Genomic DNA, 25,122 nt, shown 5'->3' with positions numbered 1-25,122 from the left:
GGGTGGGGGACAGGGGCAGAGGGAGGGGACAGGCGGCCGGCTGCCCATCAGTGGGCGCAGAGGTCCGGCGAGCCCCACGCCGCTCGGCTGGGAGGCTTTTCTCTGACATTTTTACTAGTCTCGGAAGGAGGAGGAGGTGGAGGTGGAGGAGACCGAGGGGGGCAGAGAGGGGCTGGGGGACAAGAGGCGAGCGGCTGCTGGGCCTGGGCGCCCTGAAGAGAGGAGGCGCGGGACCCACGGGCGGCAGGGCCGGCGGGGCAGGACAGACGGCAGACAGACGGGGGGCGTCAGAGCCAGAGAGGGGCCGGGCACCCACAGGGGACAGGGGCGCAGCGGCAGAGCCAGCGAAGGAGGGAAGGGGCGAGGGCCCAAGGGGCAGGGAGTCCGCAGACGGAGGCTGCCAGACAGGGGCCTTTGAAGAAGCGGCGGCTGCGTCCCCAGGGCTGAGGTCACGCCAGGTCACAGCAGCGGCGGCGGCATGAGTGGCCTGATGCTCCTGAGGCGGAATCCCAGCAGACAGGGCCTGGACGGCCTCCTGAGGTAGGTGGGCACGGAGGGCAGGCGTGCACGAGGCGCCGCCCCTGCTCTGGGCCCTGGCAGCCGCCGCGCCATCCTCCTCCCACCTGCAGCGCCGCTCCCGCTCCCAGACCCTCGCCCTGGCCTGGGGTCCCTGCCCGGCTCCGTGCCCCAGGACGCAGAGCGCATCCTCAGCGTGGCCTTGGGCCTCTCCTGTGGTCCTGCTGACCCCCGGGGACCATCCAGTCCCCCCCTACTCTACAGAGGATGAAACGGCCTTTCAGTTGCTTTTACCAGCCTGGCCTTCGCTCGACGGCCCTGCATGGGGCCACCGCGGGGCCACAGCGAGTGCTCACGCCCGCTGGGGCTCGGGCCAGTGTGGCCTTCTCTCTCAGCCTGTTTCCTCCTCTGTAAAGAAGTGGTGTTGTGGCACCTGCCTCAAGGGGTCTTGGGGACAGATCAGAGCACAAAGGGCCCGAGGCTGCTCAGAGCCACATGGGCTCAGAGCCGCCACTCCGTGCCGGCAGCCACTCACTGTCTCCCTCTGAGCCATCTGGGATGCTCTTCCCCCTCCTCAGCCCTTCCAGGCTTCCAAGGTCCAGCTGCAATGCCACCTCCTCCACGAAGCCTGCCTTGGCTTCTCCCTAGCTGGGAGGGGGTCCTCCTCTGCCAGCCCAGCTTCCCTGATTTCTGCCTCCCTCCAATGACAGGGAGCACGCTGGCCAGACCTCAGGCTGCTAGAGGGTGGGACTGGCATGGCAGCCCCTTTTGTCCACCCAAGCCCTGGCACTGGGGGACTCTGGGAGGGGAGGACAGGCAGGGATGCGCATAGGGGGTGGGCTCAGCAGGGTCTGAGTGGAACTGGGAGCAGCCCTGGTGCTCCCAGCTCCAGCCGGCTGGGTCTGTGCCCATGTAAGAGGCGGCTCTCTTGGCATGGTCCCGGCTGCTGCTACAGGAGCAGGCCGAGCACCAGGGTTTGAGGGCGCTGCTGGGCAGGCTCCCTTGCAGTCTGACCCTCCCCCAGGGCCCCATGACTCACCTCCTCCTTCTCAGGCCCAGCTTGGACCTGCCCAGGTGCTGCTGAACAGGCCCCCTCAGGCGGGGGCCCCATGTCTCAGACCAGGCTGCCCTCCCTGCCAGGCTGCGGTGTGTCCCCCCCAGGGGACACCTTTGGCCCCAAGGATCTCTGTAGCCTAGGAATTGAGGAGCACCTGGCATCAATCCAGGCTCACCAGTGCCACTTAACAAATGGGGAAACTGAGGCCCAAGACAGGGAGCACAGCACTCCAGGGACTGCAGGAAGACCCCAGGCCTGGCTGTCTCTGTACAGTCCCTTGTCACAGGAGGGCCTAGCTGGAGCTTCCATCCAGCAGTGGCTTTGGCTCCGCTCCCAAGCCCAGGGCCAGGTTGCTATTCCAGCTGAGCAAGCGGCACCCAGGAGGCACCAGCGGGGTGCAGAGGACGCGGCTCCAGCTTGGCCATGGGTGGGGGGTCAGGCTCTATGAAAGCCCCGAGGACCTGGGCAGGAGGCAGGTGGGAGGGCAGGGTGGGAAGCAGGAAGAGTCCCCTACGAAGAATAATAGAAGCGTGTTCGTCCTGACATAGTGAGGAAATCCAAGGTGAGCTACACATGGTGAGGCTCACAGGCGTACACCAGCTTACACACCCTCGCGGACCCTGACCCGGTGATGCAGCCGGGGGCCACTGCACACACGCACACACGCCACCACCCTGATGTCCTAACCGCGGTCTGCATCTCTACAGCATCCAACAGTTTTAACTTCCCTAAGCCCTAGAAGACAGCCCCCTCCCCCTTTTCTGTTTGACAGATGAGAAACCAGGCTCAGAGATGTTAAGCGACCTGCCCAGGGTTACCCAGAAGGGAGCGGTGAGCCCGCCTCTAGCTCACTTGCATCACTCCAGATCCTTTCCAGAGACCCCTGGGCTCTCCCACCGTGCCCACGTGCAGGGCCAGGAAGGGGGACGCCACCAGCAGGGCGCCATCTTCTCTGTGACAAGCTCTGGAGGGGCACGCTGGGGTACAGCTGCAGCCAGGGTATAAATCAAGTGTGGTCTAAGCTCATTGGAAATGATGCTCTGAGCCAGGGAAGGATGTGTCCCCACCCCACCAGTTCTCCTTGTCTGAGTCGGGGTGTGAGTCTGGTGGTGGTGTGGGGCCACCAGACACCATTTTCTCGGCCAGCACCGGGCCTCAGGCTGGCAGGGCTGGACCCAGGGCTGAAGCGCCCCAACACCCCCCACATCCTTTTGCCTGACCTGGGTGACCCAAGGCTCTGCCCAGGCCCACCTCCGGCCAGGCCAGGGTTAGGATGGTCAGGGTACCCACGCTCTCCCTTCTGGAGGTCACCCCACTCAGCTGCCTGCCTGATCCTATAGCACTTGAGGACCGGGAATGAGAAGCGCACCTCACGGGCTGGCACGGAGCAAGGGCTAGGCATCCCCATCAGGGCCTTGATCCCCGCGTCTGGCTCCTGCTGAGGCTTGGGTGGTGTGAACCCCGTCTGTCTGTCCCATGGGTCTCAGGCACACATCTGCCCACAAACACATGGACACCCCCGTGCTCGGCTCTCCCTGAGGCTACAAGTCCCCCACTTGCAGGAGCCCACCCTGAGTAGCCTGGCCAGGAGGCCTCTGGGGACACTGGTGTGGCCAGCAGGGCAGAAGGGGCTGGCCCCGAGGGGGCTGGAGGAAGCCAGGCCTCCAAACCACAGTGTCCAAAGGGGCGTGGCCGCCGCAGGCCCATCCAAGGCCCCAAATCCTGAGGGTGGGGTGGCCCCCGCCCTGGCAGGACCGGGTGTCTGGTGGGCGGCCCTACCGAGGGCCCGGGTGGTCTGTCAGCCAGAGCCCATCCAGCCCCGGGAGCTGGGCCGAGCCAGCAGCAGGGGGTCCAGGGACCGAGTGGCCCAGCCCCCTGGGCAGGGTGTCAGGGCTGCAGCCCAGAGGACTGAGGTTCAGGCTGCAGTCCCAGCCAGCACATCGGAGCTGGGCAGAGCGGCGACAGAGCGGCAGCCAGGGTGCCCGGGCACCTGGGGACTCGCCTGCCTGATGCCCCTGCTAGAGACTCGAGGGGGCACCCTGAGGTTCCTGGGCCCCTCGGGATGGCTGGAGGGACCACAGCCCCCAGGGGCACGGCATCAGGCTTGGAGCGGCTCAGCAGAGGTTGGTGACCAGGGGCTGAGCACAGAGGTCTGCACAGGGCAGGTGGGCACGAGTGGCAGCAGGTGGGAGCTTGGGCGTGAGGAGCCCTGGGGTGGCCCCTGGGTGGGGGCGTCAGGGAGAAGGATGCGGTGCCCCCCCCCCAGGAGGCATGAGAGTGGTCATAGTGTCGGCTGCCCGCCATGACGGGCAGGGAGGTCCCCAGGGGAGCTTGAGGTGCCGCTGGTGCCAGGGTGCTGGGGCATGAGGTTCTTCCTCCCAGAGCACGTCCTACCAGGCAGGACAGGGAAGAGGGAGAAGGTGAGGAAGTGAGGGGGCACGAGGAGAAGCGGAACAGCCAGGGAGGGCCCATGAGGGCAGAAAGAGAGGGCAGGGGAGGGCACGGGACGGTGCGCGGTGACAGGAGGGCTCGGGCGCGAGGGGGTGCTGCGAGGAGTCTGGGCGCTGCGGCAGATGCGGACAGAGGCCAGAGAGGCCGAGTGGGCCCACAGGGACCAGCACTGTCCGGTCCTGCTCTCCGGTTCCCCAGAGAGATGGGGAGGAGGGGGAAGCATGAGGAGGAGGATGGAGGGAGGCGCCGGCTCGTGCCCGGGACCCCCTGAATCAGGACGTTGTCCTGGCACCACCTGGTCTCCCCACACCCGGTTCCCAGGGGATGTGGGGCTCACACCTGGCCACGTCACCCACTCATCAGGGCCCCTGGCTGCGCTGCTGCACCTCTGAGCCTCAGTTTCCTCGTTTGTCGTGGCGATGGCAGGAGGACTCCCCAGGCGTGATGTGAGGACCCAGGTGCTGGCTGTGTGGGCCTAACTCTACCCTTCTACTTGGGACCCCAGGGACAGACGGGGACGGGTCCATTGGCCATGGCCACTGTGACATCCTGAGTACATGAGGGTCTCCCTGGGCACTGAGGCTAGGAGGGTTCAGCGGTTGGCTGAGCGTCCCGGGGCAGGCAGCAGGGTCTGCAACTTCAGAGGACATGCGGCCAGAAAGCCTCCTGCAGGAGACGGAGCTGGGACTGTCCCTGGGCTGGCTCCTTCTGTTCCGCAATGCATCCTCTGCATCCCCAGGAATGATCAGTCCCAGCGGGCTTGAGGACAGGTGAGAGGTTCCAAGGAGGGGCTGGTAGCCGGACAGGGCATCCAGGGCTCTGACGGGCAGAGACGGTGTGGAGGCACCAGGCAGAGGGTCAGTTGGCTCAGAACTGGAGGCTGGAAAACTGCAGCGTATTCGGGCACCAGGGGCTCTCCTGAGGGCAGTGCTGGGAGCACACAGGGTCCAGTGCCAGGCCCCGGCTGCAGCTCCTGCCCAGGTGGGCAGCCAAGTCTGGACAGTGCGAGAGCCTCTGCCTGGTAGGAGGACAGGAACCCTTTGGGCAATGTCTGTGGGCAGAGCCATGAGCTAGGCCTTCGGGGACATGAGGCAGATCTGGGTACAACCGGCCAGGAAAGAAAGATCAGAGGGGTGGCAGTGCCTCGAGCCAGTGCCAGCGACCAGTCGCGTGTCCCAGAACGTGCCAAACCTTGCCTCGTGAGCATGGTGAGAGCTCTGCCAGGGCAGTCCCAGCCAGCTCCAGAGCCTCAGCTCTCTTGCGGGGCCATCCAGCGTGGAGAGGAGACGTAGCTGGCCTGGTGGTTGGGGTGCCGTGGGCATCCTCCGGGAGACTGGGCACCAGGCAGGGCAGTGTGTGGACACCACAGAGGCAGGTGGCTGCTGTGAAGGGTGCTGATGGCAGAGCGCGGGCACTGGGAAGTTCTCCCGGGCTGCTGCACACCTGGCCTTGTCCCCTGTGGGGCTGTGGCCAGTGACACCGGAGGGTAGCAGAAAGACCCACGTAGGCAGCAGGCAAAGCGAGCGGAGGAAGGAACTGTGGCCATGGGGCCAGCACATGCCACACGGGCCGACAGGCAGGACGAGCGGGGAGGAGGGTGTGGCCCTGGCCCCCGAAGAGCTGCGGCGGCAGGGCGGGGAGGCTGCCGGTGCGGGGCTGACCACGGAGCGCGTCACAAGAGCGCGGGCACCGAGGGAGGCGACGGGCCGGTCAGCAGGATGTCAAGCTCTATTCAGACCCCACTCTGAGGGCAGAGGTGGACGGTCCCTGACCCAGCCTCTGCAGGCCAATGGGAAGCCTGGGACAGAGGGGATCTGGGGGAGAAGTCTACTTTCCAGTCTTGGCAGGACCTTCGAGGGGCCAAGGCATGAAGGTTTCTGGGGTCGCAGAAACCTTCTCTGCTGGTGCACGATCACCCTTCCCACTGGGTGTCTGGGCGGAGTTGGGGTGTCTGCCCGGTTGGCTAGGGCACCTTTGGGACTGGGTGGTGCAATGGGCAGACCTGGGCTGCAGTCACCCTATCGGGCACTCACAGACTGGTCACCACGTCACCTCTGAATGAAGCTCGTGGCAGGAGTCTAGGGGCCTTGTGCAGCGCCATGTGTATCGTAGGGACTTGGGGAGGGGGAAGACAGCAGCTATCGAGAGTGACCCCTTCTCATGCCCAGAGTTGGAGATGGGGTCATGGGGGTCGGCAGGGCCAGGGGCCAGGACAGCAGCCCCAGCTGAGAAGCAGGGGGATGTTGAAGGCTGGGACTTCCAGAGGAATGGACCCCCTCCCGCACAACTCCCCCAGAGGCGGGGCTGGCATGGGGGTGGGAGGAGGCCAGCCATCTTGGGGGTGGTGAGACTGTGGGTCACCAAGGGCTGGTGGGCTGCACCTCTGGGCTTCATGGCAGACCTGTGGTGGGGGCCCCGGCTCCGTCTGCAGGACCTGCCCCTCTGCCTCTCCCCTTAGCCCTGGTACCCCCTAGAGACTTCTCCCAGATGCCTGACTGTCCATTCACTGCCCCTTCCTCTCTGCAACGTCCTGGACGCACCCACACACCCACGCACCGTGTGGCCCCAGGCCCAACGCGGGCACAAGCGCCCCTCCCCTGAGAACATGGCCCCCAGCCCAGGGCAAGCTTGGAGTGGACGCCCTCCTCTGGGTGCTTGGTCCACACCACAGGTTGGGGCCGGGCACCTGGCAACCTCTGAGATTCGTAAGGGCAGGGAGGACATTTCGCTTGTCGTCGGGTCCCTGGCACCTGGCAGACTATAGCAGTGTGCTGGGAAGGAGGGGGGAGGAGGGGGACCCAGACCACGCCGTGGCCTGAGATGAAGGGGGCTGCGGGCCATCCTGGGCAGGCTGAGAGGGGCAGCTGGGGACACCTGTGCTAGTACGGGGGCTGGGAGCAGGTGGTGGATGTGGAGGTGTCAGCGAGGGGGAGCGGGGAGCCCAGCCCAGGAGGAGGCTGGGGGTGGCGGGGCTGAGGTTTGGGTCACCCTGACTCCCCTGCCTGGTGGCGAGGCCTCAGGCCCAGCCTCAACCTCCCTGGCCTCAACCCCTCAGCTGCAAAGTGAGACGTGAGTGGCCACCAGGGCCAGTGCTCTGGGTGCATCAGGTGGCAGGAAGGCTGAGAATCGGCAGGGGCATGGCTCGAGGGGTCCCTGGGACCAGAGCAGCCTGCCTGAGGCGGTGTGGGAGGCAGATGGGCCGGGCGATCCAGCGAGGGGCCAGGGTGAGGGGGGCGGGGCGGCTCTGGCAGGGGTGGCCCCTCCCTCTGTCAGCCCCTGATCACTGAGCTCGGGTGGGGGCACCAGCAGGGGAAGCTGCAGGATGGAGCTGCTGGGGCTCCTGGAATTTGGGGGTCTCTGAATGGAGGCAGCTAAGGGTTCCCCCAGCAAGAGGCCCCCAAGTGCTGCCCCATGGTGGGAAGCTGAGGGGGTGTTGGGGGAAGGAGAGGCCCTGCAAGGACCACACAGGAGGCGGGGGCCAGCCAGGGCTGTGGCTGTACACGGAGTGATGGCCGAGGGCAGAGGAAGTGGGCAGCAGCCCCGGCTGGTGAGTCCTCACGTAGACAACCCCCGTGGCAGCCTTTTCCCACCCGAGGGGCTCCGAGAGGTGCAGCTGCTGGCTCGGGTCGCACAATGCCTCCTGCCTGTGTGGTGGGGGTGGGGCTCCAGCCTGGGGGGCCGGGTCCTGGATTTCTGCCACCTCTCTGGGGGCCATCCCTGGGATGCCTGGCTCACAGGGCCAGCTTGGCCTGGGTCCCAGGCACGTGGAACACCTTGCTGGGCAGGGCCTCCCTCCCCTGCCAACTTTGGGCTCCTTGGGGCTGCAGATGTGCACTCCTCTGTAGCCCCCAGCTTTGTGCTCGGTGCCCCAGAGGGACACGACAGCTTAGGGACTGCAGCCCCTCGGGCACCCCCACACACACACCACTTGGCCGTCCTGCCCACATCTGCACCCTTTGGAGTGTCTCCCTCCCCATGGTCATGAGGGAAGCCAGCTTTGCAGGCAGATGTCCAATCTTGGGCACCCCCCCCCCAAAGGAGGCTTCCCAGATGTGATCAACCCCACCAGAGGCCAAGCAGGACATGGGTGTGGGGACCCTGGGTGGCCTCAGCCAGGCCTTGGCCCCCGCTGTGGTTCAGCGTCCTAAGCACTTTGAGGACTTCGGGGTCAAGCTTCTGAAGCACCAGCCTTGGGAACGCAGGAAGCTGGTGCCTGCCCAGATAGCGTCTCAGTCCTCCCTGCTAGGTGGGGTAGTTACCCCATTTTACGGCTACTGGGTCGGTGCCCCAGAGGGACACGACAGCTTAGGGACTGCAGCCCCTCGGGCACCCCCCCACACACACCACTTGGCCGTCCTGCCCACATCTGCACCCTTTGGAGTGTCTCCCTCCCCATGGTCATGAGGGAAGCCAGCTTTGCAGGCAGATGTCCAATCTTGGGCACCCCCCCCCCAAAGGAGGCTTCCCAGATGTGATCAACCCCACCAGAGGCCAAGCAGGACATGGGTGTGGGGACCCTGGGTGGCCTCAGCCAGGCCTTGGCCCCCGCTGTGGTTCAGCGTCCTAAGCACTTTGAGGACTTCGGGGTCAAGCTTCTGAAGCACCAGCCTTGGGAACGCAGGAAGCTGGTGTCTGCCCAGATAGCGTCTCAGTCCTCCCTGCTAGGTGGGGTAGTTACCCCATTTTACGGCTACTGGATCAAGGCAAGGGAGTCAAGGCCGGGGAGGTTGAGGCTGGGCCTGAGGTCTCACCACCAGGTGGGGTACTCAAGAAGACCAAAGCCTCAGCCCCGCCACCCAGCCTTCCTCCCTAGGCTGGGACCCCTGCAGGCACCGGCTCCACGCCTCCCCAGGGCCAGCATGTGCCCTCGGGGCTCCCCACCATTCCAGCCTCTCTGCTGACCCCGTCCCCCATGGCTTGGCTGCTCCCTTCCAGCCTGAGGTGGGCTCTGCGGTTTCCTCCTAGACCCCCTCTCCCCACCTCCCAGGCCCACTGTACCTGTCCTGGCAGGGCCTCATCTGGGGTCACTCTGAGGATGGCGACAGGCTCCCCACCTCATGTCCTACCCTCTGATCTTGGCTCTGCACTCTTCTGAGCCTCTCCCCTCCTTGTGCAGAACCTTCTGCAGCTCCCACAGCCCTGAGCATAGCCCGTCTGCACTTGTGACTTTCCCAAGACTGCCCCCTGCCCTTCTGGAATGACAGCATTTAGGAGTCACAAGGAAAGCTGCCACCTCCTTCGTGCATGGGCAGGACTGGGCCCTTTGCATGGGTTAACTCACTCGGCCCTTGCACACAGGGACACAGAGGCCCAGAGTGGCTGTCTGGACTCTGGGGCTGAGGCAGACCCTGGGGACCTGGGCAGTCCGGGCTGGGCTTCCTGCTGCTGGTCCTCTTTCTATTTCCTTACATCCAGCCCATCGTGTCTCTCTCCTAATCCCTCCTGCATCTCCCCGTGTCCAGATGCCCAGCCTGCTGGGTCCCTGCAACCCTCCAGGCTTTTCCCACCCCGCTACACCCCCCGCCCAACACAGCCAGGACTTCCTGACAGGATGCAAATCTGATTACACCTGCTCCTGGCAGGGGCCACCGGAGCCACCCCTGGGGGGCCAGGGGGCCTTGGGGCCTCTCCCTCCAAGCTGAGTGCTCTCCAGCCCTTTCCCTCTCTTGGCCTAACCCCTACTCGTCTTTCAGACCCAAGTTCAATGTCACCCCCAGTTCCCGCAAGGCAGCTCATCGCAGGGCTTCCCTGGGCAGTGGGGCCAGGGTCTTGCCCAGTGGGGTGTCTCTCTCATCCACTGGCCTGTGGTTACAAGAAAAAGGGTCACTTCCCACCCCTCCACACCCAGCAGGGCAGGGACACACCCATGATGCAGGAGTCCCATCTCCAGGGAGGGCCAGCCAAGAGGGTGGGCTGGACCAGCGCCGGGCTCCTGTGCCCCACCCCAGTCCCAGGCAGAGGGTGTGCCCCTCTCCCCACCCCACCACTGCCTGCCTGCTCGTTCCAGCTGCCTCTGCTCCTGGCTATCCCCCACAGCACCTCCAAGAATGAGCGACAACCAGCAGTGACACTCCTATGGACCCCTTCCTGAGCTGTCCCTCCCTGGGCTGTCCCTCCCTGGGGATGGGACCCCTGCATTATGCAGTCAAGGGACCTGCTGGTGGTGGCCTGTGTGCATGGTGCCCCAAATTGTGCCCTCTGCCCCTGCCCTCGGGGGCTTGCTTCTTGAGCGTCGTGGGTGGGGGTGTGGTCCCACCACCCTCTGGAAGGCAGTGCGGAGAAGGCCTTGCTGCTGCCATCTCGCTCCCTGCCCCTCCCCCCATGCTTCCCCCCTTTACTCCAGGGCTCTGCGGCCACCTGTGAGGCCAATGTATGAGACCCCGGGGCGGCCGGGCCAGTGGGGACCAGGGGCTGTGGGGGTCTGCAGGGAGCCCCGGGCTGCCTGCTCCTGGTGGGGTGGTCATCCATCTCCCCAGGCCTTCTGGCCAGCTCCAGCCCTGTGGTGTCCAGGGGACTTGCAGTCAGAAGGGTCCCCTGTGGCCTAAAGGAGAAGTTCCCCCTCAACAGCCTCCCTCTGGCCCCCAGCCCCCAGCCAAGCCCTCAGCTTCTCCCAGGACTCTGAGAACGAATCCCCCACTGCTGACTTTTAGGTTCGGGAGAGCCAGGTGGGGCGGCTGCAGGAGCTGCCTGCAGGGGGCAGAGTTGGGACGGGGATGGAGGCCCTAGGCCCCTCCTGGAACTGTCCACGGGGTGGGGGATGAGGTGGGTGGGCAGCCGGGAGGGCCAGGCACAGGATGGGCATCATTGGACCGTCGTTGGGGCCTGGGGGGCTGGCCTGGGGGGCTGCAGAGGAAGGAAGAGAGGGCTGATGTCCTGAGTCGGGGGGCGGCAGCTGGTGGGCATGGCCAGCAGGGGCAGCCCCAAACTCGGGGAGACCCACTCAAATGGGGAGCTTGTCGGGGGTCTGAACACGTGGCGCACATGGGTGGAGACCAGGCCCCGCGGTGGAATCTGAGACTGCAGGGATGTGGGGAATCGAGCCCCACTCCCTGGCCCCTCGGGCTGAACCCTGGGCTGTGCAGAGCCAGAACAGACACAGGAAATAGCCTGATTGCATTTGCACAGGAACACCAAATCCCTTGCAGCTGCAGTCGGCTGCGCCAGGGCCACAGGCGGGGTCGGCCATCGCCAGAGTCCTGACAGCTCCGCTGAGCGTGCCAAGGGGTCTGGGCTGCTGGCCGGGGGGCGCCTTTCCCAGGCCAGAGGCCCCCACCCCACCCCAGGAGAGCCGCCCCCCTTTCAGTTCCCAGAACAGAGCCCAGCTGTGGAATAGTGAGGGGGTGAGGTCATGGGGAGGGGGCCGCATTACTCATATCCTGGGGCCGCGGGAAGGGAGGAGGCGGGGGAAGGGGCTGGGAGGCCTCCTCGTCCTTGGAGCTGGGTTAGGAGCTGGGGGCCAGCAGGGCTTCTCCTCAGCATGAGGCTTTTAGGGGAGACACAAGGAGACCCCTACCCTGCACCCCCACTCTGTTCCCCAAGCCCTTGCCCAAGGAGGGCTAAGTGGGGTGACCCTCAGGGGGCCCAGCTCTATAAGGACAATGTTCCCAGAAAACGCTGGCTGGCCTCTTGCCAGGACCAGCACCGCTGTTGCCAGGGCACAGATGAGCAAAACAGTAAACAGAGTGGCTAGGGCACCCCGGAGGCAGCCTCAGCGGGGACGGGACCCGCACATTGTGGTCCCCTTGTTCCCAGGTCTAGGTCTGCACACGCACATAGGCATCCATGCATGTGCACGTGTGTGGGTGCAGTGTGCGAGTGCGTGTGTGTGTGTGTGCGTGGGGGGTATCTGGGCCCATCTGGGCCCATGTGCGTGCCTCTGTGGTCTGAGGGTGAGGCTCATGGAGACTGGGTCTGCCTCTGTGTGAGCTGGGTGTGCCCGTTGCTGTCCCATGTGCATCCGTGTGTGCCAGCGCAAGGGGCCCTGGCTGCCTGCTGTGGCTCCGTGTGTCAAGCAAGGGCTGAGCGAGGGTCTGCGTGGGGCTCCTGTGCCCATGGGGTGGACCCCAGGAGATTGCGCACACATGTGTCCGGGGTCTATGCGCTCATTTGTGCCTGTGAAGGCTCCCCTGAGGCTTAAGAGAGGAGGCCAAGGAGCAGGACGGAGGACCCTCACCCCATCCAAAGAGAAGCCCCACGGCGAAGGCCCGAGAGCAGGCCTGGCGAGGGGCTGAGGCTCAAACCAGGCCCAGGCGCCCACACACCCGAGCACACACAAGGACATCCACATGTACGAGTATATTAGACGCACAAACACACGCCACCTGGGCACACGCACACCCGTGCACCATACACGTTGCCAAAACACACCCCAGACACCCCAACACACACACAGTCCCATGCACACCCACGAAGACTCGGATGTGGCAACAGGGGAGCAAGATTGCCAGGCTTGCCCCCCAGGAAACCCCTCTCAAGGGTGCCCCAGAAAAGGGCTGCTGGGTGCCTTCTCTCCACCCCAGCCCCTCTGCTGGTGTGCACAGGTGGGGAGGGTCCTGGACCCCAGGCCTCAGCCGACAGCCGCATGGACACTGGGGCTCTTCCTCCCCAGGTAGAACATGGCCCAGCAGCCCCCCCAGCTCCAGCAAAGGCCTGCAGAGGCAGGAAGCTGGACTTCATCTGCTGGATGATGGGAGCCAGGTGTGGGGAATTTAGCAGCGTCCTCGGGGGCTGGGAGTTGAAGGCACTTCTGAGGAGCAGGGGCGGGCGGTGGATTCAGGGGTGCGTGGAAAGAGCAGGCTGTTTGGTTTGTGGGGCTGGAGTCCCATGTGGCTGCAGCAGGGGGAGCGGGCCTTGAACTCGGGCCTGTGGAGGGGCCTGGCTTTTGTCTGAGAGGCTTAGGGGAGACCTAGGAGAGATTAGATCATGTACTGGCAGGGCCTCCTGGCCGGGGGATGGAGGCCTGGAGGGGAGCGGACTGCGGGGTCATGCAGCGGACACTGCCCGGGAAGGACTGAGACCCCGGCCGGGAGACCCTAGTGCTGCATCCGGCTCTAGCGTAGGGCCCCTCCCTGGGTCTGGGGTAGTAAGCCCTGTAGAGGCACAGAGACCCTGAAGTCTCCTTTAGGGATGCAGGTGAGCTGGGGGAGAGAGGGTCATGACGGCCAGGGCCAGTGGTGCCTGCTGGACACCAATGGTCCAAGATCCTCTGGGCCAGGGCTCCCGATCCCCAGGCCCAGGTCGACCTCTCTTTTCCTGTGGCTGTCCCCCCTAGCCCTGGGGTGTCAGGGTGTTCTGAGGGCAGAAGCTCTCTCTTGCCTCAGTTTCCCCATCTTTGAAACAGCCCATAGAGACTCCATAGAGGGCTCTGAGATAAGGGTCAAGTGGTGTTGGGTGAGCTGATCCTGCAGGCCCCCCAGCTATCAGGTCAGGCCCAGGCTGGAGCCCCCAGGGTTGCCGGGCTCCTCCAAGCAGGTCGTCCTCCTCTCAGCCCTGGGCACTGTGTGGAGTCCACCTTCTCCCAACACACCATGCTCTTGGGGTGCAGGAAGGAGCTTCCCAGGCAGGTGGGGTGGGGGGTGGCTGCCCAGCTGGGTCACCTAGCTTGCCAAGGCTGCATGGACTTAGGTGGCCATGGCCAGCTCTCTCTCTTGTACCCCCAGCAACCTCTTCCCAGACCTTCCTAGGGCCCTGCCTGGGGCAAAGGCCACACTGGTCTAGGATCTGGCTCTAATTAGGTCCAGGGAGGCAAGCTTGGGAAAGGGGATGGAGGGTCTGAAGTCCCGTCCTTGGGTCTCTTCAGGCCTGTCTGGACGTTGGAGCCCCTCTCCCCCATCCCTAGGAGGGCAGATGGCTGCCCACGTGCTTACAGAGCCCTGGGGCCTCCCCCTGGGGGGCATGACCTATATTCTAAAGATGGGTAAACTGAGTCATGGAGAGCCGGTCTAGGGTTGGCCCTGGTTGGCCAGTGGCAGGGCTTGTCCACCATGCTCTCCATGTGGCCCCCAGTGAGGCCAGCTTAGATGGGAGGAGTGGCACCCCGTCTCAGCCATGGTGTGACTGTCCCCCATGTCCCCCACCCCAGGCTCACCACCCAGTGGAACATAGAGGACAAGGAGGAGGCCGCCCGTGAGCGGCGCCGGCGGGAGCGCGACAGGCAGCTGCGGGACCAGTACGAGGAGGGAGGCAGCCATGCCCCAGAGCCGCCGGAGCAGGAGGCGCTGTAAGCCCCCATCTCGTGCAGGGTCTGGGCAGAGGGGGGTGCCGGGGGTCAGGCCCGGGCTTGGAGGTCCCCATGCTGAATGAGACTGAGGAGGGGCCCGAGCCAGGAGCAGGGGCAGCAGTGCAGTGGGGGACTGTTCTTGGGGTGAGGGTGGTCGGCAGCCCTGAGCGACCCAGTCTGCGGATGCCTGACCGGCCAGAGGGGCTACAAAGACACGTGAGGCTGCCCCTCCCGCCCCCTCCTGGGGCTCTGACTCAGGCTCTGGACGCTCCATGTAGTCCCGGCCCTTGCTTGGACTCCCTCTGACCCCAGCTGTGGGGCCCCAGCCCCCGAGCCCCCCGCCCCAACTCCCTGCTGCCGGTGACTCACGAAGGCCACGTCCAACTTGGCGGGCCACGGGCCGGCTCGTTTCCTCCCCGGGCCCAGGAGGCCTCCGCGGCTGGGCTGGGCTGTTTTTCCAATAATGATCCCCTTCCTCCCGGCCCTGTTTTGTTCCATTTTCTCCGAGTCAGCAGCTTTGGGCGGGGTGGGGTGCTACAGCGGTCACGGCCCCTCGGCCAGATCTGCGGTCACCCCGAGCCTGAGAGCCCTTCCTAGCCCCCAGCCCCTGCTACTCGAGAAGCTCCCCTGCTACAAAGGAATGCCTGTGGGGACAGGGGCTTGGGGAAGGAACCCAGGGCCAGCACAGCCTTGGGAGCCCCAGACTGGTGGGGGAGGCACGGCCCTGCTCTCGGGGAGCCCCAGACTGGTGGGGGAGGCACGGCCCTGCTCTCGGGGAGCCCCAGACTGGTGGGGGAGGCACGGCCCTGCTCTCGGGGAGCCCCAGACTGGTGGGGGAGGCACGGCCCTGCTCTCGGGGAGCCCCAGACTGGTGGGGGAGGCACGGCCCTGCTCTCGGGGAGCCCCAGACTGGTGGGGGAGGCACGGCCCTGCTCTCGGGGAGCCCCAGACTGGTGGGGGAGGCACGGCCCTGCTCTCGGGGAGCCCCAGACTGGTGGGGGAGGCACGGCCCTGCTCTCGGGGAGCCCCAGACTGGTGGGGGAGGCACGGCCCTGCTCTCGGGGAGCCCCAGACTGGTGGGGGAGGCACGGCCCTGCTCTCGGGGAGCCCCAGACTGGTGGGGGAGGCACGGCCCTGCTCTCGGGGAGCCCCAGACTGGTGGGGGAGGCACGGCCCTGCTCTCGGGGAGCCCCAGACTGGTGGGGGAGGCACGGCCCTGCTCTCGGGGAGCCCCAGACTGGTGGGGGAGGCACGGCCCTGCTCTCGGGGAGCCCCAGACTGGTGGGGGAGGCACGGCCCTGCTCTCGGGGAGCCCCAGACTGGTGGGGGAGGCACGGCCCTGCTCTCGGGGAGCCCCAGACTGGTGGGGGAGGCACGGCCCGACAGGCAAGTGGGCTTGGAGCCCTGAGGCTGGGCTGCCGGGCACCGCTCCAGCCCTCTCAGCCCTCACTGTGCATCGGGCAGCAGCCCTCTGCTCCCCCTTCTCAACCAGCCCCCCAAAATGCCCCGTGGCTGTGAAAGGGGGAGAAAGGAGGGAAGGGAGGAAGAGAGGTAGACTGCAAGGCAGCCAGCGGAGGGGCTGCGGGGAGGGGCGGTGAGGAAGTTTCATTCCTGGGCTCCCCAGGGCCCCTGGGCCCCATCCAGACCAGCTGCGGCCGGCCGGGTGTCGCCACATCAGCACGCAGCTGCAGCCCGCTCACGTGATGGAGGCCCTGCAGCCCCCGCCGCCCGCCGCCCCTTCCTCCCTTGGGGCTGGCTGATCTCCATTCCCACGGAGGGGAGCAGGTATCTCCAGATGTGCGTGCCTGCAAGTCAGCCAAGGGGCGGGGGGACAAGATTTCCAGATGTGTGGACGTGTGTGTCTGTCTAAACTGCAGCCCAAAGTGGGGGGCCCAAAGCACCCCTGGAACCCAGGGATGAGGGGTTGCCCCGAGAGCCTCTCCTTGCCCACAGATTCAGGGTCTGAGCTGTGCTCAGAGCCGACCCCCACCCCGTTCCATCAGGCCTGAGCAGTGGGGGTCCCCAGACCTGCTCAGGAGCTCCAGGTTTGGGGGCCGGGGTCCCCCACTGCCTTGAGTGGGACTGGAGCCCATACCTCTCTCTGATCTGGGTCCCTCCAGCCCCTCTGCAGCCCCTAAACCAGACTGGAGTGCTAGCTAAGACCTCTTCTGGGCGCTCCCTCCTTTCTCTTCCTTCAACCAGGTTCCCCACACCCCAAGAGCCAAGTGCCTACCTGGGACCCTGGTCCTGGCCTGGCCCACAGCCTGGCAGTCCCCTCCCCAGGCCTCAGTTTCCTCCCTCTGCCCCTCGGAGTCTGCACACTTTGCATCTCTGAGATGGGGAAGCTCCAGCCTCTGCACACTTTGCATCTCTGAGATGGGGAAGCTCCAGCCTCTGCACACTTTGCATCTCTGAGATGGGGAAGCTCCAGCCTCGCATCCCACTCCGCTCCCTCTGCCCCTCGGAGTCTGCACACTTTGCATCTCTGAGATGGGGAAGCTCCAGCCTCGCATCCCACTCTGTTCTCCCAGGCCTGTGCAGTTCCCAACGGCAGGGGGCACTTTGACTCTTCTGCAGGAGCCCTGGCCTCCCCACAGCCTCCACCCCACCCCCAGCACCTGCCCGGCTGCCCAGGCCTGCTGCAGCTCCTGAATGGTCCTTCTGTGTGGTTGCCGCTGGCTCAGACCCCAGCCCACCTTGGGTGGGTGGGTCTGGGTCTTGGCTGGCACATACACCAAGGCGCCTGAAATCATGGAAAATGCGAGAATTTCCCATCTTCTTCTCCAGGTTCAGTCCTGCTCAAATGCAGAGCCACACCCGCCTGGCTGCCAGCTGGCTGGCTGCTCCTCCCCCGTGGCTGGCGGTCAGCCCTCTCCTCAGGGATGCAGCCAGACCCAGCTCCCCCAAACACCCACGGACCCCCACCTCACTCCCATTCGATGTCCTGCTCCCCCAACCCACTCGCCCCACAGGGAGCAGGGCAGGAATGGGTTGCCCAGGCCCCAGGGAACCAGCCAGCCTACACCAACAGGGTTATCCAGAAGGCCAGGAGGCTGGGTCCAGCCTTAGTGCCTGGGTGGGCTTTGGTCAGGAGAGGCCTGCCCCGTGGGACCAGGCAGTGGGCTACTGCTCAGAAAGGGGCCACCAGCACCAACACAGAGGCCCCAGGAGACAGTGGGCTTACCTCTCCAAAGAGGCTGGGGTCTCAGAATTCACTGGCATTCAGCTAGTCTGACTGCCTTGTTTTACAGATGGGGAAACTGAAGCTTGGGAATGGGAAGGGACTTGAACAGAGCAATCAAGTGTCCGTGACCACTTTATGTCCCTCTCCACCCATAGGCACCCCCGGCCCACCTATGAAGATGAGGACAGTGATGGGCTGAACCAAGCTGAGGCCTGTTTGGAGGAGTTGCATCTGAGGCAGGAGGGGCCAGGCCCAGAGGAGACTGCCCAGGGCAGTCTGGGGGCAGAGGACGAGGTGACAGCTCCCCCCAAGGGGACGCCCAGCCCCTTGGCCTTGGAGGAGCCCGCTGAGCAGAGATCACCTCCCCTGAGTCCCACCACCAAAGTAGGTCAAGGCCCAAAGCCTGCCTTCTTTCTCTACCAGGCACCCCATGTGTCAGCTCAGGAAGAGGGGGCATGCCCGGGCCTGTCTGCTATCCCCCCAGTGCCCGGCACCCAGTAAAACCTCAAGACATGAGAATGGGTGGTCAAATTGATGGGTGAAGGTAGGCGGGGGTGGAATGGGGGCCTTGCCCTGGCTGCCCGAGGCCCACCTCTCTGCCCACCCTTCACAGCTCATCGACAGGACCGAGTCCCTGAACCGTTCCATACAGAAGAGGTATGTCTGTCTGCTTTCCAGGCTCAGGATGCAGGTCTCTCCAGGAGGGGGTTGAAGACAGTGGCTGAGACGATGGAGATCTGGGGACCTGCGAAGGCTCCGGGAGGGTCTCGGGTGGGCTGGAAGAAGCTGGGTTGGCGGTTACGGGGCCTGATCCTTCTCCTACCCTCCAGTAACAGTGTGAAGAAGTCCCAGCCGGCCCTGCCCATCTCCACAATCGATGAGCGGCTGGAGCAGTACACCCAGGCCATCGAGGTATGATCAGGTCCCTGATCAACACCCATCCATCCAACCAGTGACCCTCTATCTGATCCACACCCATCCATTCAACTGATGTCCCACCACCTGGCCAACATCCCTTCATTTGATCAGCAGCTATCTATTCAACCAACGCTCCTCCATTCAACCCATGTCCTCCAGCCCTACGCCATTAGCAGCGTGGAGATAGTCCCAGGCCTGTCTTGCACGCCACCACATCCCCTGTGCTTCTCACAGCAAGTGCACCGAGTGGAGGAAAGCACATCTTTTCACAGTACTTTGCTCCAGGCCTGCATTAAGGAAGCACTCCCAAGGAAAATACAAACATGAAGAGGAGGGTCTCCCAGTGGGACCCTCTGATGGTTCCCATGGTGGCTGTCCACTAAAGCAGTCCTGGGGCTCTGTCTCCTCTGCAGACTGCTGGCCGGACCCCCAAGCTAGCCCGCCAAGCCTCCATAGAGCTGCCCAGCATGGCCGTGGCCAGTACCAAGAGTCGATGGGAGATGGGAGAGGTGCAGGCCCAGTCTACGGCCAAGACCCCTTCCTGCAAGGTAGGGCCCCTCTCTGGGAGTTCAGTGGCAGGCTGGGCTCCCTTGGGAAAGCAAGCTTGGGACCCTCCAGGATGCAGTGTGTGTGGACAGGACACTGAGACATCTGGAGGGAGCAGTCAACCTTTCCTGGCGTGGAAGGCTGTGTGTGGAGAAGGCCGCGTGGGCCGAGTGAGGGCGGATGGTGTCTTCTTTCCTTCCCTGCCTCTTCCCCTAGGATTTCACACACAGGCGAGGTGGGCCAGGCAGGAGACAAGTTCTTCTAGCCCCGTCTCAGGGGTCTGCACCGTGACATACCCTTCTTCCGCCCCCAGGATATTGTAGCTGGAGACATGAGCAAGAAAAGCCTCTGGGAGCAGAAAGGAGGCTCTAAGACCTCATCCACAGTTAAGGTAGAGTCAGTGTGACTGGTATGGGGAGGACAAAAGGACGGACTGTTCTCCGCGCATCTGGGAGGGCTTCCTGGAGGCAGTGTCATCTCCCTTCTGCCGCTTTCACCTTTACTCTCGGTCTCCTTCCCCAACAGAGCACCCCATCTGGGAAGAGGTACAAGTTTGTGGCCACTGGACATGGGAAGTATGAGAAAGTGCTCGTGGACGAGGGTGCCATGCCCTAGGCTGCCCACATCGGTGAGTTCAGCACAGTGACCAAAGCACCACACGCCACGTGTGAAATGTGTTGTCTGGGAAGGTGGCGATGTGGGCAGGGCCTGCTGGTCTGTGTTGCAGGCTGCAAGGCTGGACCTGAGGGCCGAAGGCCTGGCCTCGGGGATGGCCAGGACCCAGAGTCAGCTGGTTCCCCTGCCCCATGCACATCGCAGCAGACTCTAACCCTCTGCTCGCTGCACCAGAATCAGCCCCGCTCAGCCACCACCCCACCGGGGAAGCCCACAGTTCCCTCTCGGACTCCCACCAGGTCTCGGCTGGGCTTATTAGGGGACTGAGAGCAGCTTGGCCACTGCAGGGCTAGTGTTGAAGGACATGGACAGACAGAGCCCCTGGGAGCTGGGGTTCCCACTGGTGGGCCGAGGGTCTGTAAAGGGGCCACAGCCTCAATTTTACCCTCATGTCCCAGCCGAGAGGCAATCAGAGTTTCACCGCCCTCCCCATCCCTTGGCGAAGACACAGAGTGGGCCCCTTTTGCGGTTAGACACACATTTATTAGTGGCCTGGGTCCCAGGTTCCATTTACAGCACCCATTGCATCCCGGGGTGAGACACCCGGCCCCCACCAGCTGCCTTCTTTCCCTCCTAAGTCCTGCTTCTGGGAGTCGAGGCCGGAGGCTTCTCCTGGCACCTCCGTGTCCCCATCTCTGAGGCCAATGGTCCCATCAGAGCCTAGCTGACCACAGCTGGGGGCCTCTCCACCGCCAGCACCCCCCCTCGCTTTCCCAGCCCCAAGACGGAGGGTGCCTCTCCTCTCCCGCGTCGGAATCAGGCCCTGACACTGCGAGACCCTGCCCCTCTCTCTCCCATCCGCAAGCCCCCCTCAACCCTGCCCCGCTTGGCTGTCAGCCCGGGTGGGAGGAGGGGGGTAGGCAGTGAGAGCAGCCATGCCGGGCCCTCATCCACCCCCTCCCCGGCCCCTTCCTGCCTCCCTCTGAGCACCGTGCCTGCCAACTCCCACCCAGGCCTGGGGCCTCCTCCCTGCACCCCAGCCCGGGGTCTGGCTCCTCGCCATGTGTTAGGCCTGTCATGGGGCGGTGCAGGCAGCGAAACTGCTGATGTGGCTGACACGCTGGCGGCGGCGCTGCCCTGACCACTCCCAGTGCACACAGCGAACGGGAGCTGCCCCGAGGCCCTGACAGCAGAAGGGGCTGCAGGGCCAAGCCGACCCTGCCGGGAGGGGTCAGCAGGGCCCACCCTCTGCCTCACTGTAGATTGCGTTTGTCCCATCTCACCAGCAGCCCCCACGCTGTACCCCAGTGCAGACCCCTTCTCTGTTCCTCTCCACACTGTTGAACCCCATGTGCTCCCGACTTCGTCCACCTCTGCAGCTTGTCCCTCCTGCCCCGTCCACCTGACCTGCCCCTCCACACCACCACTCCCCTTGGCACCCCGGTTTTCCCTTCCCAGCCTTCTCCTGACACCCTGTGCGCAGATGGTCCTGGGGCTTCCCCTTGCAAGGGCTCTGACTTCCCGCTACAGACTCAGGCCCCTCTTCTGTCCGCCCTGTGGTCCTGAGCCCTGGGGGCTGCTCTGGCCACTCACTGCAGCCTCCAACCAACTGCTGTCCGGTTGAAGTTCTTGGGTGGGGGGCTCAGCTCCTGCATGGAGTGGAACGTGGGAGGGGGCCGACTGGCCTCTTGCAGCTTCCGGGCATTGAAGCGAGGCCGGCACAGGAGGGGCAGGCGTGCAAGGCCAGCCAGGGAGCAATCCCTGTCCCCGGGCCCCACCCGGTGGCTGCGGGACTCGGCCACTGACATGCGGTACAACACTGCATCCCACATCTTGCAGGCCCGGGAGGTGGGGGGCCGGGCACTGGCCAGGGTGGTCACCTCCTGCCCTGCAGGCTCCAGGCTCTGCCGCGGCCCCTGGGACGGGGGCTCCTCAGCTTCCTCCATCAGCTGCTTTTTGAGGCGCGTCCAGCCACTGAGCCGGGGCTTGGGCGTCACTTTGGGGACAGGGCATGGGTGGGAGCCCGAAGGTGGGGCAGGGGATGCAGCCTCAGTGGTGGAGCCAGCTGTTGGGGGCTCCTCCAGGTGTTCAGCTTGGGGGGCCCCATTGGCTGGGCTGTAAGGAGAGGGTCCTGAGGAGTGGTAGGTGGGTGCTATGGCCACAACAACCCTGGTGCTGGCCTCTCTGGGCACCGAGGCCTGGAAGCCGGGTGGGAGCCTTGGCACAGGGGGCTCCTCAGGCTGGGGACTGGCAGCCTGGGCCCCAGCGAGCAGTGGCCGGATGTGAGCCACGGGGATCAGGGGCTGGGCGCTGGGAGGGCATGGGGCCGTGTCTCCATCCTGGCTGCTAGGGCCCCCTTCCTGGGCCGTCTTAGGGGGCTCTGGGGTCCCAGCATGTGGGGATGGCACCAGTTGTATGTGCATCTGTGTGATGTGGGTGTCCCCTCCAGCCAGGGCCAAGACAGGGGCCAAACTCTGGTGGAGCCGATCAGGTTCTGGGCTGGGGGCTTCAGGCTGGGGCCCTGGGGCCCTGTGGTGAGAGGCCAGGATCCTGTGCTGGGTGAGGCTGAAGGAGAAGGTGGACTTCTGCAGCGGTGACGCCACGTGGTGGATGGTGGGGGTGTGTGGGGAGTGGGGCAGGGTGGCCACCGTGTGGGGGGCTTCCATGGGGCAGGGGGCCTCAAAGGCGCAGGGGACCGTGGTCTCCTGGTCGTGGCTGGCTTCACTCACAGGGGACAGGGAGGTACGGAAGGCCCCCAGTGGGGTGGGGGGCCCGCCCCCGGCCAACTTCTTCCGGGCCGCCTTCCTCAGAAGTTTCTGCAGACGAAGGTTGTCCTTCCCTGGCTTGGGCGGCACAGGCGGTGGGGGTCCTGGGGGCCCCTGGGGGCTTGGGCCACCTGCCTCCGGGGGTATCGATGAGGCCGAGATGAGCATTGCTGCACCCTGGAGTGGGAGGGAGAGTGATCAGGCAGCCCTCCCTGTGGGTGGGGGCCTGCAGACTCCCATGGCACAGGGAGGGCCCGAGGCCCTGTGGTTGGAGGCCTGACCGTGAGAAGCTCTGCTGCCAGAGCACCCAGACCTGCCAGGTGCACCCAAGTCTGTGCACTGGCAACTCTGTGGGGTGCCCCCCACCACCCTGGTATAGAAATGACCCCACGGAGGCCCACAGTCCCTCAGGTGACAAGGGCTGGGATCTGCCTCCAGGTTTCTGTCCTTGATGCTGCCTGGCACAAAGCAGGCCCACCCGTGTGCAGAACCCGGGCCAGGCCACAGCGCCACACGGGTGGGGGCAGGAGACCCACAGGGTAGCTCCAAGTAGGAGGCATGTGCCTGGCTGGCTGCCGGCCGGCAAGGGCAGGAAGGGTGGCCTGCCCACAGAAACGTGAGGGGCGCCACGCCGTCGCCGGCCCAACCACAGGCGCGTCCACTGTGAGCCAGAGGGGAGGGTGGCGGCCAGAAGCCCCGGGAAGGCTGGGGCTGCCCCATCAGAGGTGGAAGGGTGGGAAGCAGGAGCAGTTTCCGCTGAGCTACGCTGAATGGGGTATTCCTGCAGACCTCCTGGCTGGGTAGTCTTGGCCAAGCCGCCCGCTCTGGTTTCTGGGCGCCACGTGTTTGCAAGGACATTGACAGATGGCATCTGGGCTGAGCCAGAGGCTCTCTGGTTTGGAGGAGGAGAGAGGCCTGGTGGCTGCTGCTGGTGGGAGCTGGTTCTGCCAAGGCGAGAGCGGATCTGCCTGGGGAGGGGCCAGGAAGAGTCTGCCTGGGCTCTCACTGAGCGGCTGGCCTCCCTGGGCGCTGCCATGCCAGCAGGCAGGCTGGCGAGGGGCAGCCTTCCCTCCACCTGGAGATTCCCTCCCCCGCGGAGCACAAGAGTTCACCTTGGCTAGCAGGTCTCCAAGGTGGAGGCTGCAGTAGGGAGCCTTCTCCTGACGGTGGCGAGGGGTGTGGGCAGAGCCAGGGCAGCCCCCAGAGGGAGGCCCAAGGTGTGGAGGGGAGCAGCGGGGACAGAGCCACGGCCTCTCCTTGGACTCCAGCCTAATGCTCCCATGCCCCCACCTGTGTTTCAGCTTCCGGGTCCGCAGGTGCAGGCTGACAGCACTTTCCATGTTCCCTGGGGAGGTTCCGGCTAGATCCCTGACCCCAGCCCTGGCTAAGAAGTCACTTCCTGTAGCCAGCCTGGCCTGGCTTGGTTCCCCAGCATCTCCCACGGCCACCCCACCTCTCCCTGCTCTTGGACCTCCCATCCTCTCTCCCCTCCCACTCTCTGACCCCCCAACTCTGCCTCTCACAGCTGGTGGGAGGAAAGAAACGCCCTGACCATTGGTTAACGGGACCCATCCTAGGAGACCAACAGCCCCCTAGGAAGGCGGGAGATTGGAGCACAACCTGCTCAGAGAAGGCTGGTCACCCTACCAATTCCAAGGGGTGCCTGCAGGGGGACCTCCAGGCTGACAGCCACTGACGCCCGTGCTGGGTGCTCAGGACTCTGCGTCCCCCTCCCCATTGCTTGCAGCCCCCACCCCATTTTGTGTAATAAAGCTTGTGGTGTGCTCCATGCACTGGTTCTCCCGTGCTTACTGGAGGAGGGGGGGAGCGAGGCTGGCCAGGACAGAAAGGCTATGTCAGTGGGCCAGACAAGCACACACTGCACGGCACACTCTGGCCTCTGATCCAGGCCCTCTGTCTTGTCCCGTGGCTTTCCATAGGGTTAGACCCCAAGATCTGAGGTGTGAGGTGGCCTAAGTCAGGGCATACACAATGTCTTGGGGTCCGGCCTTGCTCTTCCAGAACATCTGTGACACCTCCCCCATTGACTGGCTTGATATAAACCTCACAACACCTAAAGCAATGTACATTTCTAGGGCTAAGCCCCGATGGTGCACCCACTGAGGGCAAGACTCACTTCAGGGTCATCCCCCATCCCAGCACCCAGGAGGTGCTCAGTGAAGCTTTGGTGGATGAAGAGATGGATGGATGTGTGGACAGGAGATAGATGAATGATGGGTGTATGTATGGAGAGATGGATGGACGGGTAGTGGTGGGTGGATGGGTGGGTGGATGTATGAATGGATACGTGGATGGATGATGGATAATTATGCGTGGATGTATGGAGAGAAGGATGGGTGGGTCAGTGGGTGGATGGATGGATGGATGGATGGATGGATGGGTGAGTGGATGGGTGGGTGGATTGGGTGGGTGGATGGGTGGACGGATGGGTGGATGGATGGGTGGATGGATGGATGGGTGGGTGGATGGGTGGATGGGTGGGGGGATGGGTGGACGGATGGGTGGATGGATGGGTGGATGGATGGATGGGTGGGTGGATGGGTGGATGGGTGGGGGGATGGGTGGACGGATGGGTGGATGGATGGGTGGATGGATGGATGGGTGGGTGGATGGGTGGATGGGTGGGGGGATGGGTGGACGGATGGGTGGATGGATGGGTGGATGGATGGATGGGTGGGTGGATGGGTGGATGGGTGGGGGGATGGGTGGACGGATGGGTGGATGGATGGGTGGATGGATGGATGGGTGGGTGGATGGGTGGATGGGTGGGGGGATGGGTGGACGGATGGGTGGATGGATGGGTGGATGGATGGATGGGTGGGTGGATGGG

The 25,122-nt window shown here is 64.7% G+C and overlaps 1 protein-coding gene across 1 annotated transcript; it reads left to right on the top strand.

Annotated features, from left to right (window-relative positions):
* Window positions 1-13: 13 nt before the first annotated feature.
* Window positions 14-24,062, top strand: LSP1 (lymphocyte-specific protein 1). Its single transcript, XM_008578652.1, has 9 exons — window positions 14-540; window positions 14,106-14,243; window positions 17,532-17,811; window positions 18,041-18,084; window positions 18,258-18,339; window positions 18,759-18,893; window positions 19,205-19,282; window positions 19,417-19,519; window positions 23,573-24,062. The coding sequence occupies exons 1-8, from the start codon at window positions 479-481 to the stop codon at window positions 19,504-19,506; spliced, it is 909 nt and encodes a 302-aa protein (XP_008576874.1). The 5' UTR covers window positions 14-478; the 3' UTR covers window positions 19,507-19,519; window positions 23,573-24,062.
* The last annotated feature ends 1,060 nt before the right edge of the window (window positions 24,063-25,122 follow it).

This window comes from Galeopterus variegatus, unplaced genomic scaffold (assembly GCF_000696425.1).
Source record: "Galeopterus variegatus unplaced genomic scaffold, G_variegatus-3.0.2 Scaffold1733, whole genome shotgun sequence".
Classification (NCBI taxonomy): domain Eukaryota; kingdom Metazoa; phylum Chordata; class Mammalia; order Dermoptera; family Cynocephalidae; genus Galeopterus; species Galeopterus variegatus.
This window is presented reverse-complemented; position numbering and strand designations above follow the sequence as displayed.